Source organism: Mugil cephalus, chromosome 12 (genome assembly GCF_022458985.1).
Source record: "Mugil cephalus isolate CIBA_MC_2020 chromosome 12, CIBA_Mcephalus_1.1, whole genome shotgun sequence".
Lineage (NCBI taxonomy): Eukaryota > Metazoa > Chordata > Actinopteri > Mugiliformes > Mugilidae > Mugil > Mugil cephalus.
In genome coordinates this window covers 14,236,330-14,253,380 of record NC_061781.1, presented here as the reverse complement: position 1 = coordinate 14,253,380, position 17,051 = coordinate 14,236,330, and the positions used below count along the sequence as shown (strand labels likewise).

Here is a 17,051-nt window from a genome sequence, read left to right as displayed (position 1 = left end):
AAACACATTTCCTGATTTGACATATTAATGATGCTTTAGGGACATTTATGTACTTTGTTGCCTTCCAACAGCAAACACAATTTGTGGAAAATGATTACTGGGTTGTAATAAGGTTGTTAAAATAACTTCCTTACTATTATTTTCGTGTATCACTTGGCGTCCGCGACCACACTAAGACTGAGGGTATACTATATCTCACTTTAAAGCAAAGGTTAAGATAACTTGCCACGTCAGAATAACTATGCCCAGAGATGTTCTACAGCTCATGTCTTTATTAGTGTTGTGGATACACCATTAATACTCTGGGAAAGTGCTGACACGAACAGGACAAGGGACATTTCAGCCAACTAATCCAGGAATGTACAATTGTTTAATAAACCTTATTACAGTAGCAAACACTGTGCATTTCATTGTTCGAGCAAAAAGCTTCACGATATATATATATATAATCCCAGTTTTGTTTTTCTCAACATAAAATCTTACGGATAGTTAGCATGTTAAGACACACAAAAAAATTGCATATTATAGTTTTACTCCACTTAACACATTATAATACAGACAATCAGATGTCCCTAGAATAAAAGCTGCCCCCATGGTCACAGGTTAGCGTTGTGCTTTTTATCGTTAACAAAGCACCAGCAGTAGCAGCCACACTGCCAGTCAAGCCTCCCAGGTGTAGCAGTGTCTTAACAACATTCAATGAGTGAATCACAAGGACATTGCACAGTTACACAACATAGATTGCACTAAAGTTGAAGGCGGTATATTGGGTACTCTTATAGAAACATCTGGATCCATCCATGAGGGAGAATAAGGGGAAGGTACATAACTGTAACTCAACCCTTCTTTGGTTCACAAATACACTAAAAGAGAGAAATGTTATTCAAAATACTGCAGTATAATACAGCCGGGTTGAAGGAGGGTACATTACAAATGGAGGAGGCAGATAACCTATTCACAATTATAATCTCTCAATATAAATAAAGTGATTAATCTACTATACTTTATGCTCGATTTACATATAGGAGCATCTCACTGTAAAACTAGGACACGTTTGGCACAAAGGCAAGGTAACAATACTTTACACAGTCTACACAAAATTCTCTAAAAACACAGCAATCAAGTACAGTGTTTGTTACAGTGACTGTGTTACATATCCCCGCCTATCGAAGGGAAATGACAGCTACAATGACGTGGTTCATCCGGCTTGATAAGTACCACATATAGCATATAATAATAATAATAATAATAATAATAATAATAATAACCACCACATGTATGTCGATATCTTAGGGTCCCCTACACTGTGCTCTTGATACTTGTGAAAAAATATGTTATTCTGTTTTTAATACTGACCAACAGTTATAGGACATCCTTCATAACTGCTATGTACAGAAACATCCAGATACGCTTGCTATTGCATATTTACATGAAAAAGGACCCCATGTTAAATGCATCCCATTAACATCTCACAGGTTTATTTCCACTTTGCATATGTTTTAGCAAGAATACAACTGTGCTCAGTCTTTTCCACTCAGACAACCTGTTGTGCAAATGTTTTGAACCGCTGCTAAAGAGGAAACACACAAGGCATATTCTTATTATTATTTGTTGTGCATTAAAAGAAAAGAAAAAAAAACTCTGCGTCTTTATGAGACAAAAAAAAAGGGGGACGTGAAGCCAAGCTCGAGGCTCTCCAGAGTTGGAGAAAAAAACAAAACAAAAAGGTTTTATCATAGAGGTCAGGGTCTTACAGGTCATGCCCCAGTCGCTCGATCTCTTCGACCAGGAAGTCGATGTCTGACCTCGTAGCAGCGGGATTGGAGATGACCATGCGGAAGAAGTTGACCTTCTCTCCCTGTGGCTGGTAACCCACCATCGTGGTCCCCGACTCCATCATCATCGCCTTGATCTTTGGGGCAACCTTTTGCAGAAAATTGAAACACCACACTTTAACCTCTAAGCATGTACAGTACGCGAATGCACGCAAAACAAAAACACATCTATGTTGTATATTTGTGTTTTACTTTACTGTATGAACGTCTAAATGCATGCAGGGACATACTGTATAACTCAATCAAGGGGGAGGCAGAAAATTAAGCTTAGAAGTAGATTGATGAGTCATCACCTTGTGCAACCTCTCCCGCCTCTCCTCCCCATCAGGCAGCATGCGCAGGCTCCGTGGGATGTACCAGAAGCAGACATTGGTGTGCTGAGGCTGATAAGAGACAGTGGGATTAATGTTTGTATAAAGAGTGGACAAAAAAAGGATATTATCGTTATCATTTCTAGAAAACAGGAAAGCTCACATTAGAAGAGTAGAGAGTTACTTTTTTTTCTGAATCTGAGTATTTTGAGTTAGGACTGCACTGAAAACCAGGAAACAATCCTCTCACCTCTCCACTGAACACCATCTCAAAGCCCTCTCTGTTCTTTATTTTGTTGTAGAGGTATGCGGACAGATCCAGGCACTTGTCGATATGCTGCTCAAATCCTTCTGTTCCCTTTTAGGTAGAAAAACAGAACAGAAACAGTTACCATCATATTCTACAAAGAATATGGCAGAAAGCTGACAGGAGCAACATCAGGCTGTAGACAAATACACACCTTAGCCTTCCACATGAGCCAGAACTTGAAGATGTCAACGTGGCGTCCGCACTGAATGGCCTTGTCGCCCGTGTCGTACGTCACGTCGTATTGTTTGTCCGGCTGGAACAGGTAGCCCGCACACATGGAGTTGCAGCCTTGTAATAAACCCTGCAATGGAAACAGTTGTGATGAGCGATAAAGCGGATGGTCTTTGGGAAAACAGTGTGCGTGCATTTGTGCTTAAAGTGGAATTGGGCGGAGCAGCAGGAGGGAAAAAATAAAATAAAATACACACTCACTCTCTCTCTGACCAGAATGGCAGAGCACTGCAGCGGCACTCCCATCATCTTATGGGGGTTCCAGGTGACTGAGTTGGCTCTGTGCAGACATTGGGACAGTAAACACAGCTCTGCAAGTGAGTGTGTGTGCGTGACATCTGGGAAGTGATGTGGTTTATCCGACAGGACACAGACCCTTTAAACATTCTTGAAATCACTGCGTTTATTTGTCTATTGATCATATTAGCCTGATGCTCATTGCATTGGGGGTGTAAAAGAAAAAGTGTCTAGTTACAAGTGGAGACAAACCCAGAGTTGTCTGTAGCCATCTTTGTAGCTGTGTTTATGACAAGTGAAAGGTTGTCTAGTGTTATGAAATATATATATATATACACACATACATATAAATGTGTAGCTGCTGCATTTATCCACACATGGGCACATCCGCACTAATAGGTCTTTGTTTTAATAATCCATAACTTTTGCTTTGCCTAACGTCTACACCAGTTTTGGAAGTCTATCTAGATTTATGGACTAGTGATGTGCGAGTGATACTGAAATATCGATACTTCCGATACCATGTCCTCTGGCTCTAAAACTGATTCTCAAATCAAAATATCGATACTTTCGATACTTCAGTCATCCAAACCACAACACTGAATATGAGGCATTTATGATGAGGAGGACAGAAGAGGAGAGAACAGCATCATAAGTTTTAATTTTTTACTAGTTGTTAATAGTTAAACAGTCATTTATTTGAATGGTCTCATTATTTTACTTATTTCTTTTTCAGTGTTTGAAACACATATTTCTTCACATATTTTGTATGACTGTGTCCTCCCGTTTGTTTGTTATTTTTGTTTTTTTATGATATTAACTCGGCTATATAGCAAATGAGGCCACTACCAATTGCCTTAAAGTTTAAAATAAATAAATAAAATACTCTTGTGTCTTGTATTCTTTATGAAACTATGATTTGACCGACACTAAAAAAAAGAAAGAAAAAAAAACACTACTTTTTTAGGTTTGCCAGACAATTTAGGGTGTATTTACGCAATATTGGTATTGGATTTGTATCGCCGACACCAGCCTGAGTTTTACTCCGTGTCGGATCAGAAAGGAAATCAGTGGTATCGAACATCACTCTTAGGGACTAGCTCCCTGTGAAAACAGGCTTGGAAGCTCAGAGTGGGCGGCGTCGCCCCCTTGGCAGTGCCTGACTCCACCTAACTCCTAAATAATTCATAAATGCTCCAATGGGGGTGGAGCCGAGCTGGAAGCAGAAAGCTGGCAGCCTGTGACCTCATCAACCTGTCACTCAAATCAGTAACAGTCTAAATTGTGGCCGGTCTAATGTGGCCATTCATTTTTGGGACTTAATTTTGCTGCTAACCTCATTTTAGACAATGACACAGCTTCCTGATTGGGACTTGATTGGTCACATCTCCTGTCACATGACCCAAGCAAGTCAGCCTTGACTGGAGCTTAATAAACCCTTTTCACATTGGATGTATTTTGATGATCCAGCTCCACAGAGTGTACAATAAGCCATCAGGGTGAGCCAACATGCACAGAAGTAGGGCCTCCTCTAAGTGGGGGGTGCAGCCATTATAAATACTTTTTGTGACGTCCCAAGTTGATAAGTCCCAAGTTGTTGTGGAGTTAAATTATGTATCATGCAGCCACAGGAGTGTAGTGTGGATGTTTTCTCTTCGTGGAGATATTAGTGTGGACATGACCTCAAAACAGGGCGTCAGTTTTTCACTCTGTTCATGCTGTTGATTATTAAGGGGGTTAAAATGATCTTGCACTGCCTTCCTTTACCTCTCTACTCCGTTCAACTTGTGCCTGTGCTTCCTGGACATCAGCAAACCTCCTCCCCACGCACCCTGCACAGGACACAGCGCGGTTATGGCGCTAAAGACACTGATATTGATCACAAAGGCACAACACATGCACATCTAGCGATCATTTCTGCATCGACGATTATCAGTATTATCTTACGTCCACGTGGAGCCACATGTTGTACTTCTCACAGATGTCCGCGATTTCATTAATGGGATCGAAAGCTCCGTAGACGGTCGTGCCGGCGGTGGCATTCACAAACATGGGGACATAGCCCTGTGGGCACAGCAAACACAATTCCAGTCTGAATTCAAGTTGTTATGTGCTTTCTCCCCCTTTGATTGTTGACATCAAAGAGACGGGCTAAAACGCGTTTTGCCCAATAATGCATTCTCCGTCTGCGCCCATTGATGGGGCAAAATTGCTTCCCCGTTCCCTCCGGTCTGCACATCACTCTGCCTTTGAAGAATTAGGCTAGGTGCTTCAGACGGGAGCAGCGTCACATGCGAGCAGACGGAAGCATTAACCTTATTGGAACGACCTCGCCGCTCCGGACCACTGAGTGTTTCTTTCTCCAGAAGTAAACTCCGCAGCTCGTACGAGCATTTCTCCTCTAATAGAAGGAAATAAACAAACCAGAGAGGTCACGTCTGAGTCATCGTTGCTGGTATTTACCTTCTGCTTGGCCTCAATTACTTTGGCTTCCAAATCAGCAGGAATGACTCTCCCTCTGGAAAAGAAAGGAGACATAAGTCACCCAGATATTTAATACTTTACCAGACCGTGTGCTTTGAGGTTAAATGCGAAGCAAACCTTTCATCTGTCTTCAAAAGGATCAGGTTCTCTGTTCCGAAGCCCAGAGCTGCGCTCGCTTTTTTGATGGAATAGTGGCTCTGCAGGAACAATCACAATTCATGTTGGAGCTAAAGGTACTGATATCAGCGGCTTAATGTAGACGGTGACGGCGTTGGACTAACATTCTCTGAGGTGAACAGGATCAGTCTGGGCGCAGCTGCCATGCCTTTGGTCTTGACTTCGGGAAAGAACTTGTATCTTGCGATCATCACACTGTACATGTTGGAGATCGCTCCTCCTGTAGAATAAAATCGGTGAGTGCTGCTATGAAGTGGACATTTAAAACAGTTCTTCTTCAGAGATATTTTTACTCCAGCACCTTTATTTCGCGGCCTGGATGATACAAACTATCGCCACCTTTTTCCAGCTGCAAGATTAAAGTGATTCTGACACACCAACGCACCAGCAATTATGATCCAAATCAGATTTTTTTCCACTTTGCGATAATGAGTACTCTCTTATGTTGTGAGGCTTACAAATTCCTGAACACCAGAAAAAAAAAGAACATGTAGTTACCGAGGGTGTGAGCATGACAGTTTGGTATATTTGCGCAAAGGCTCAAGAAGCAGCTGCCGAGCTACTGCTACAATGCAAGCAGGGTCATGGGTTGTGCGTTTTTACCTGGGGAGAATATCCCGTCGCCCTCTCCGGTCGGCCAGCCAACGATCTCTCTCATCTTTTTCAGTGTCAGCTGCTCCATTAGCACGAAAACGGGGGCGATCTCGTAGGTAAACCTGGAACAAAAAGATTAAAAAACCCATTTGACCATGTGCTTCTACTGAGATTATTTTTGTCTTTACGCTGTCGGCGTATGATGCACAATTGCACTTAATGTAGAAGTGTCTCAGTCCCGAGTTGTTCTGCCGTGGCTTTGTGTAGTTTCATGTAGCCCCACGGTCCGCTTCATTTTCCTTTGTATTGCATCGAATGTATATGGTTGGAATAACAATAAAGAACATCTTGTCCTCTGGGTGAATGCCACGTGAATCCCCTTATGCCAATCCCAACATGTTTTGTTGTTTTAAATGGACGGTCATATTGTGTAATCTGAGCTGATCTCCTCAATTTGTGGACTTTTCATTCAGTTTTCATTCAGTTCAATTCCCTTTCACTTAGAAAGACAGACATTCATTCAGTAACTGGTTGAATGAGGCTCATTAAGACAACACCAGAAAAACAGATGCGATTCTAGTCAGAAAAGAGTATTTCACATATGAACTATACAGTAGTTAAAACCTTTATACATTTTTGCATGTGCCCGTTTTATCTCCTGTCGGTATAATCAGTATATTAAAAACAATTTGCCTCAGACAACACCAAAGTCAGTCTGGAATCACAGCACAGACAGACTCATCCATCTTCTCCTGACTAATATTCTTCTAATTACATGAGTACTGTATCTGTCTATTCATGCAAAGACGCTGAATTAATCAGTGGAACATTACAGTATGTTGCATTGTGCCTCGCAGCATCTTCAGCGCGCACACGCACAATAATGGTTCTGGAAAAAAAAAAAAACAACAAATAAGTCAGATGCCACTTCGCAGATGTCGCACATTAATGTCACCGCATCCCTTCTCGCAGACAAGGCTCGCTCGTTCTGATTATGGAAGACCTGGATGTGATTGTCAGTCTATTAGTGTCAGTCAATACCTGCCAGGGGTAATTAGTGCTGATTGAGTAATTAATGAAGGTAAATTACTGTGTAAGCAGCCTCCGCCCCGTGGTTCAAGTCATCCATGGTGATGTCGCCAAAAACACATGAGGGAGCTACACTGTGGGTGTGTTGTGTCGAAGATATTTGGAGCTGCGAATGTGAAGTCTGCACATATCTGCCACTCATATCATGAAAAATGAGCAGGGTTAATGTTTAAAAAATAAAAAAAGGTTTTATCAGTCAGTTAAGAGAAGATAATCAACCTTTCTTTACCAGAAACTACATAAATGACCAAACAGTGGGATCAACGGGATTGTTTTTCACCAGACAACCTGTAACAACTGATCCATCACACATTTGTGAATCGTTTATAACCATTAATATAAAGTACAAACAGATAAAACCATAACAGATGATATTATATTTTAAGGGAATTAATAAAAATGTGTGTCTTTCTACAGACTTCTGTTGATTTTTCCTGCTGTATGTGACAATAATAATTAGTAGGCATAGCTTCTGCATGGATGATACTGCTGTATTTAAAACCAAAAGCGAAAGTATGATGGTAAATTAATTAAAGATGGTGAGAAACAGAAAACGGGAAAAAGCATCAACGTTTCTGACCTGAATAAAAACCTCTGACATTATGTTTTAGCATCCTGAACAGCACTTGTGTTTTCTCCGCCGTGATACTTGCTATCTGTTTATGGGTGCGATAGTGCTATAGAACAGCTCTGTAATACATGTAACACCTCTTAACATGATGCATCGCAGTCCGACAAATCCATAATCTTCCGCCCTGAGAGAGGGCTGAATGAAGACCTCACAGACAAAGAGTCATAAAAACCTATATCCAAGTTTCACAAAGGAAGGATTTAAATAAGGGAATGTCCCACCTATTATGCACAGATGGTCTTTTCCCCTCCTCCTGGCATTGTTATGTCACAGGAACTATAGCATTATATGAAACAAAGACTCCATGTAAACTGTGAATGCTAATCAATATGCAATTTAGTTTGCCTGCAGGGCTGAGTTATGTGACCACAGCCCGAGCGCAGGCCAGCATTGACAATGCTGCGGGGGTGCAGTCGTACAAATGTCTTCTTTTGTACTCTCCATTTTCCTGCTTGATTGACAATCTATTAGAGCATGCTGGGGAGACAGTAATTACTGTATGTCACTTCAAGTGTTCCTCTAAGAGCTGAAAGCCTCTCCTCTTCATGGGCCATTGAAAAACAATGAGCTAAAAAAAAAAAAAAAAAGAGGCTTTCAAACCAGCTTTGAAAAAATTGAACCTAATGACTTCCACGCTGCATCTACTCACATATTAGTGTTGGCTGTTGAGGTGAGCCACTCTCCCGCCAGTCCCACAATGTCTAATCCAGTGGACAGTTGGTTAAAGAACCTGGGGTGACCTGTGAGGGATAAAGAGACAACAAAGCAACAAAATCCTCAGAAAACGTTTTTTTATCGCCTGAGAATCGGAGAGAGAGCGAGCTAATGTGGGTTATTGATCGGAGCAGAGCGTGACGCATCTTCAGGCCGCGTACCTGTTCTCACTCCGTACTTCAGCGTGTCCCTGCAGTCCACCAGGATCTGCTCCAGAGACTCGGGCTGGTCGGAGAGCTCCAGGTTGAAGCCCTCCATGCCCTCGAGGAGCTGATGAGGGTGGTGGAAGTCCAGGACCTTGGTGGATCTGTCGAAGGTCTTCCGAACGTAGCTGGTGAGGATTTCCACGACCTCCAGCAGGAACTGCATGGTAGGCTCCTCTCCATTTTTGGCTGGTAGCAAATCTACAAAACAAACAAGGTCTTTTGTGGTCAATCTAAATTAAAGCGATGCTTTCTGAGATTTTTCTTGTGTGTGTGTTTTCTTGAAAATATAGAATGAATTCATATGCATATTAAATATAATTTGTTGAGCATAATTACAAATTCACTTATTTAGGCATCCTTTTATTTTATTTTTTTAAACTTTGAGTTATTAAAATCCATATCCACAAATTCTTCTTACATTTTTTTTTTTTTTTTTTTTTTAATTTGTGGCTAAACTAATAAATTAAGGCTACCTCTGGCGAACAGATTGGAAAAGTCCGTCTCCGTGCGCCTGAAATGCGCATCTCCTCCGCTGTTCTCGCAGGACAGCAGGTTCTTGGCCGTGCGCTCCTTGAAGGAGCTCACGATCCTGCTCCTCTCCTCCAGACTGTTATTCTTCTGCAGGAATCCTAGACGAGTAAAGGAAGAAGAGGAATCCGGATGATGATTACACGTCCCCTGCATGATGAGACCTGCAGCTTTTCAACTGTACCAGGCCCACTAACACCTCCTTTGTGTCACTTCTCCATTTATCTACTCTCCCTCTTGTTCTCTGGAGATCTACACTGTCACTGTGGGCCTACTTTATCTGTCTTTTTTTTTTTTTTTTGAGAGGTTCCCAGCCTCGTTCTATTTATGGGCGGGGTGGTCTCGGTGGGAGGTTGAGCCCAGTGACATCAGCGCCAAACTCCAGCCAAGCAAAAATAAATCGCTGTCATGTGGCGGCTGTAAATTCTTATTAAAGCTCCTTAGACATTGTTCACTCCAGTGGGCAGGAAAGAGCACAATCTGCCGATAACAACACGACCCAGAGGCACGTATGAGTGATATTCACCGATGAAGCCGTGCTCGAGAGAAAACAGACACATTTGCGCATCTGGAGATCTGCGCGTAAGGCAACTTCTGAGAAACAAAATGCGAAAGTTTTTCTATAAACAAGAATAAAGCTTCGTATTTCTTTCGTGGTATTTTCCAGTTTAACAGTCCAGAGTAATTAATGAAAGCAGCGGAACGTGTCGGTCAAAAATACCAGAAAATTGTGGTGCGCACTGGTGCATGACATTGACCATTATGGTGTCAGCCTGTCCTCGGTTAGTTAGCCTGAAGACTGAAATAGATTATCTAAAAAATAAAGAATAAATCAAAACCTGCGTAATTTCCCCATTTTCAATTCGGGTATAAATTAATGGATTTTTCCATTTTGGATCATGGTAATTTAATAAACTAAATTATATTTTTGGATTATGTTTTAAAATCTTATTCCTCTAGAAATCTGTGATTTTTCTTTTATTTTTTATTTTTACCCCTGCGTGTACAACAAGACAGGCCACGAAGCCTAAACAGTTTTTGCATTGCATGAAGGCATTGCATCTATTTCTGACAATTCCTATTCTGCAGCATTTCAGTAAAAAACACAAAAAAACAAAAACGATCTTAAAATGCTTACCGCATATCTTCATTCCCAATTTTCTAGTACATCCATGTGCAACTCCACACCAGGCATCGTAACCTGGCAAGTATTTAAAAACACACATGTAAGGAAAGGCCTCGCAGAAGACAAATTACACGTCACATTTTCAGTTGGTTGTGAAATAAATGTGAGGTTGAGCGATGTTCTCAAACAAAAATGGAGTGTGTGTCAAGATTATTTGAAGATTTGCAGCCGCGCCCTCGCGCACCTCTCTGGATCTGGATTAGCCCGTTTCTACTGTTTATCAGCGTTAGATGACCTGCAGGCAGTGACTACAAATTAATTAGGCGCCTGAACCCACGCCGGCCCAAAGATCTAATTGAGTGAAAAGACGCTGGGTAAAACGAGAGCGTCGGTGGACATGAGCCGGCTGGCCGGTGACAGATAGAGAATTACTGCGTTATCAAGGGCTTCCAGCCAGAGAGGGGATGGGGGCACCTTGAATGGGAGGCAAAGGCGAAATCCTCAAAAGCAGCAATTTAGGAGAGGAGGGGGAGTGAAGGAGGAGGTGGAGGAGGAGGAGGAAGAGGAGGAGGAGGTGATCAGCCCTATTCCCACATCCCAATTTAACCCTTGCTTTGGATCATTAGATAAATCATTGCCCTCCTCAGCTCACTGGACGCACTTTAACAGATTTTTTTCTCTCTCTCTGCCAAGCCACCGGAAACGAGATGGGCAACAAAGAGACAAATAAAAAAAAAAAAAAAAAGGAAAAAAAAGAGCAGATGTGGCAGACAAACGGGATTCAGGCAATTCATTTGCAGCTATACAGTCAAGAAGCCAGGTAATGCATGAGCGTAACGTGACGCAAAGGCTGCTATTCATCACCTGACAATACGATGCCATTCAAGAGCACAATGAGAGCAATCAGCCAGGTTTGCTCTACATAGGAAGTGCATAAGGTTTTACATTTTAAGTTTAAAATATATATATATATATATATATATATATATATATATGCACCTGTTACACGATTTAAGATCTCTAACCACAGACAGAAACAATCGCATTTTTTATACATATATATTATTATTATCCATTTATTTGCAGTGAGGCAGTATTGCTGTAGCTCACAGTGCACCGTTCTCTAAGGCAACAATACTTAAATGTGCCATTAGGGGCAATTTAACAAGGCTGAATTAACAACCACTTCAGGGGCAATTTTCATTTTCTTTTTTTTTTTTTTCCTTTTCCGTGAGGGCACTTTATTCCAGCAGAGCACACTTAGTCAAGGTAGAAAAAATACTCCACACAATACAATGATGATGATAATAATAATAATAATAATAATAATAATAATAATAATAATAATAATAATAATAATAATAATAATGAGTGACCATGAAGCATTTTGTTGCCTTTCTGATCTGTTCCTGTGCTGCAGCCTCGGGCTTGTTTTCCAGGCTAATTGTCTTCAGTATAATGTTAGTGGACGACATCAGTTTGTGACAGCAGCATTCGTATGTCACACAGATGCCGGGAGGTCCGTATGGTGGATGAAATGCAGCCGTGATTTGTGGCGAAGGAAACCCTCTCAAATGGCATCGGATCTCTCTCCCTCTCTCTCTCTCTTTCTCCCTCTCCCTCTCTCTCTGTCTCATTCCTCACCTAGCTCGCTTTCTCTCCCCCCTCGATGAAAATGATTAATGGCATGGCCCCACAAAGTAAATAGCACACGTGGAATAGCATTTTATCTGTGATGGACCTACTTGAGCCCGGTGGCCGTAAATTTGCCGAGTTGGGATCCGGTTCGCCGCCAGAAGAGGAGGCGGAGGTGGAGGAGGGTGCGGACGCCGCCATCACTCCAGAGACCCTGTCTTCACCTCAAAAATAAATAAATAAAATAAATAAATAAAATAAAATGCTTTGGCACTTTTTTCTCTCTTTTCATTCCCTTCCACCGAAAAAAAACTCCAATACCTCTCTATATGAAGCTTTACTGGCAGGAATGTGCCACTGCCTCTTTAACATGAGATGCACAAACTTGGAGACACAGACCTGACGCAATGCCCCAACCCTGGACACCCCCAAATCATCTCTGAAGACCCACCTTTTCGCCACAGCCTCCCCCCTCCATCATCCCCAGTTTTCCTTCAGTCTGTTTGTTTATTTTCATCCCTTCTTAGACTATTCGCCCCCGACGCTAATGTAAAAGCGTCACGGATACTTTGAAAGGCGCTATAGAAAATTAAGTTCTGCTTCTTCTTCTGTAGACGACAGCGACACACACTATCAAGTTTGCATGCAGATTCTTGTACAAAAAATATAAACAGTAATTTAACCATTTAATTATATCAGCATCACATCTTGATGCAGCTCAGGTGGGGTGGTGGTTAACAGCACCCACACCACAGCTTCATGTTAGTCATCACTGACTGATCTTCTCTGGTTCCTGTCAAATCACCTGAACTGAACATGGAGAGGAGGCCATTTAAGAAAATAAATTAATAATAATAATAATTAAAAATAAAATTCAAAAAAACAATCAAAGGTCAGATTAATTCTTACTTCATCACATTAATAACATGGCCCATGTGATCACCAGTAACTTGAATATCACTTCAAGGTGATTGTTGCATGTTAAAGTCAGACACAAATAATAATTTTAAAATAATAATAATAATAAAAAAAGACGATCTCTTTTCCAAACCAGCCTTTAGACATAAACCATTATTCGATTAATATGCAAACAAGTCACTTATGCCACACAAAGCTTTTAAAAGAAGCACCTTGCACCTTATAAAACACCTGTTAGAGCATCTCCGGTGACAATAAGTCAGAGTTTATATAGTTTAGACTTGGCCCCAGCAAACAAAGCCACTCACCGAGGTTTGGGTGGTTACGTGTATCCAGGTGAACAGATACAGCCCCCTCCCCCCAAAAAAAGTGAATTAATCACCAAAAAAACGAAATAATAATAGTAAATCCTGGAGGACAGACCGCTGCGCTCCCCGGTACACTCCAGTGAGATGAAGAATAAAACCTGAGCTTCAGATCTCCGCCTGATCCCACCACACAAGGTGACCTTGCCTTTCCCGAAGTGGGTTTGATGTGCTTACATATATAGCGAGCCCTGTCTGTTTTCTGTCATTGCGCACGGACGAGTCACGGCAAGTAGCTCCGGCACTACCTCCACCGGTGCTGCATATTTGTGCAGCAGACTCGCCTGCAGGAGTCTGCAGGTCTGACACTCAGCGGTGCAGCTTTCTGTCCCTAAAAGTGTGACTTTCTGTCTCTCTCTTTTTTTTTTTTTTTTCTTCAGGTGTTGATTGTCTTTAGATCTGCACGGCTCTGGTCTGGATCCTGGTCACGAACATGGACTTGAAGTTTGATGCTCTGAGCAACACATTACGTGAGGAGGGACCAGGATCGCAGAGGGGAGGAGGAGGAGGAGGAGGGGAGGGGGCGCCTGTTTTGTTCTTGTGGAAAAAAACAAGAGGACATTACAGAAGGCGCCACAATAACGATCCCAAACACTCATCTGACTCTTGTCATTCATTTATTTATTTATATCACTGCACCCCTCCAAATACTACTAAGTATTCCCGTTTTTCACAATTTTAAACCCAGATCAATTACTTCTAAATAATTAATTTAATATGAACCGTGCTGTCCCCGACGTCTTATTTTCCCACTTTCTGTGCAGACACACCGGTGCTGAATGCTGAAGATGTGACCCACCACATCAAACACAAAAAAACACAAGCGTCCACCAGGTGGCAGTGAGAAACCAAGAATGACTCCTGCAGGAGCTCAAGTGGGCCATTCCAGAAATACTTCATGAATCTAATTATACAGCGACCCATTAATCTGGAGCCATCATACATGAAGGCAGGGACATGAGTGGACGCAGGAGGGGAACCAATCGCAAGCGCATATCGGCCATTGGGAGGAGGTTTTGTCATCCGTGTTCCCCTGGTGATGGATCGCATATTAAAACCGAGCAAAGGTCGTGTCACAAAGTTTACACGTACAAACTGTTTTTGAGTGTTTTCCAGAGAAGGACAGCTTCAATATATTGATGTGCTAAAGGCTGCCGGGGCCGGATTTAAACACTGTAGGGGTTAAATTGAGCTGTGGACCCTCTCCAGTTTCTCCCTCCAGGGGCCACAGAAATTATTGTGTGTCATCAGATGTTTACGAGGTGATTAAATGTGTATTCACTTGGCATTGCGCTCAAATATCTAAATGAAACATCTTAATTAACAACTTAAACGAGATTGAATTTGACGCACCAGTCTCCCTCAAGCGAAGACAAACAAGAGTTGTACGTCCATTATGGACGTACAAGTCCAGGGGCGTCACTAGGTTTTAAGGACAGGGGAGGCTTAGTCCCCAAGAGATTCACAGGGTGTAAGCGAACGTGGCATGTGAGCACAAAATTTATGCTAACAAAGACTGGGAAGTTTTTCACACAGGTTCCAACAGCAACAATAACTGATCCACATAGAGGTTGATGCCATGACTTACAACACAACAATTGTTTGCTACCACCTCTACAGCAAACTAATGGGAAAGCCAGAAAGGATATGGTTTATACAATTTAAGTTTAAATATATATTGAATTCATTTATACTATATTTAGTGCACTTATATATGATTCTTGGCACTTATTCTGTAAATAAATAAATAAAACAACACCAAATTATTTAGGGAGTCTTAAGAATAGGCTTAACGATGCCTGTGCGTCCATATTGACTTATTATTGGTCACTATATTTACTAATCTTGCTCATGCTGGCTTTCTAAAGCACTTTCCAGGGGAATTAATGAGCCACATTTAAAGTCTTCATGCTGTGCAAAAATTCTTTTTATGTTCGGAAGATGTGGGAATTTGTGTTTTAGCACCATGTTTGTCGCTATGATGTAAATCATGGGGGAACTCTTCTAAAAATTTCAGAAGACAGCAATGTGAGTACGAGCTGCTAAGATGTAAAAAATCTGAATCTAACCTTTGAGGTTGTAAGTTTATATTCTGCTCAAGAAAAAAACGCAACGATTCCCAATGCATTCAATAAACCGCCGCCCGTCTTCTTTCTTCACTGTGTACAATCGATACTCGTCTAAACAACTGCGTTTCTACCCGTCACACATCTATTGTACACCCGTCCACCGCCACAAGGTCTTTGTTTCGAGGCTGTCGGTGGAAATGACATAGGAGGACTGATGCTTGTCTCGCAGCTGTAAAGAAGGGATTAAAAATACAACAAAAGACGTGGAAGCTAAAGGGAAAGGGACTGGGTTTGATTTCCACCAGGGGCCGTAAACTGTCCACAAGAGGGGGGCATAATCCAAACACAGAGACTGAGAAAAGAAGAGAGGAGGGAGCAGTCAAGGAGATAAACTATCCCTGTATTTTGGGGATTGTTTCCACGGCAGCCACAGATCTCACTTAAGTCGTCTGACCTGCCGGTGACATGTCGGAAACAAAAACAAACAGTGTCGGGTTCAGTTGTTTCTCTGAGAGCCTCAACTGTCACATGGTGTCACCCTCATCTAGCAAACATTTCATCTTTTCTCCTTTGTCTTTCACTCAACCCAATACACATTTTGAACTGTATTTCTCAGTGTCACAGTGAGAGTCATAGGCACGTACATAGGCTCGTTAATTTAACATGGTAAAAGTTAGATTCTGAAATCAGATCAGTGCAAAGATTTTAAAACTCCAGCGAACACCTGCTGAGAGATGACGCAGGGTGATGCCTGAAGCTGAGTGCAGCAGATTAGGGATGAAATGAACTGCACTGTGTTAAAATCCTTGTTTGATCTTATTAAAGCAGGTGAAACTACAACATCAGCAGCAATCATGAACACGTCAGGGTCCTAGCAGGAGTTTTAGAAGGACATGAGTCATGAGTAAGAACCCCCTTCCTTTACTTTTCCAAAGAAAATAAAAAGAAATCATTAAAACTGCTATTATTACTTGCAGCAGAAAGTTGGTCTGGAGTCGCTCCATTGGGAACTGTATGCTCTGGAAAAGATCTGCCAGTCACATTGTTTGTTGTTGTTCGTTATATGGTGATGGACGGGCAGAAGAGTGACATTAGGGCAGAACAGAGTTTAATTAGTTTATTACAAAGCTGATCTGATTGGTTGTAGGACGATCCAACTGTGTCCAAAGGTATATTTTCTCTGTATTGGTCAAATCAGAGGGTATGTAAGTAACGTCACAGCAAGCGACGTCTCCATGGTTACGGCCACTGAGTGGCAAAAAGTGACAGTTGAGCTTTAGCAGCATTAGTTTGAATCGTAGTGTTTAATAGCGTCTAAACATATACAGTCAATGGTCTAAACTGTAAAATTATTATTTTTAAAAAGGTGTTGAGCTGTTTTTCAATTGACTGCACCAACAGATTTGAAAAGCAGTCGGAGATATCTGTAATATATATATATATGTATATATATATATATATGAACAACAGAAACAACTGGAATCCAGGCACCGAAACCTGTAGTTGTGGTCTACATGTAGTGTCAGGTAATATTAACTTATGCTGTATCTTTTTGATGAAGTCATACCTTCAGTTACGTTCTGAAGTTACG

General features: G+C 41.6%; 1 protein-coding gene across 2 annotated transcripts; it reads right to left on the bottom strand.

The window, feature by feature from the left end:
- Window positions 1-252: 252 nt before the first annotated feature.
- On the bottom strand, window positions 253-13,846 carry LOC125017861 (glutamate decarboxylase 1). 2 transcript variants are annotated; one of them, XM_047601382.1, is made up of 17 exons: window positions 13,335-13,846; window positions 12,219-12,326; window positions 10,486-10,548; window positions 9,293-9,448; window positions 8,775-9,017; window positions 8,549-8,639; window positions 6,189-6,301; window positions 5,690-5,805; window positions 5,526-5,605; window positions 5,388-5,442; window positions 4,872-4,988; window positions 4,692-4,756; window positions 2,889-2,967; window positions 2,608-2,757; window positions 2,397-2,504; window positions 2,129-2,218; window positions 253-1,924 (listed from the first exon to the last, which is right to left on the bottom strand). In XM_047601382.1, exons 2-17 carry the CDS (start codon window positions 12,307-12,309, stop codon window positions 1,751-1,753), a joined length of 1,791 nt encoding a protein of 596 aa, XP_047457338.1. In that variant the 5' UTR covers window positions 12,310-12,326; window positions 13,335-13,846; the 3' UTR covers window positions 253-1,750. The 2 variants fall into 2 exon arrangements, with proteins under 2 accessions (XP_047457338.1, XP_047457337.1); XM_047601381.1 differs by having other exon boundaries at window positions 12,219-12,332; window positions 13,335-13,845.
- Window positions 13,847-17,051: the final 3,205 nt, after the last annotated feature.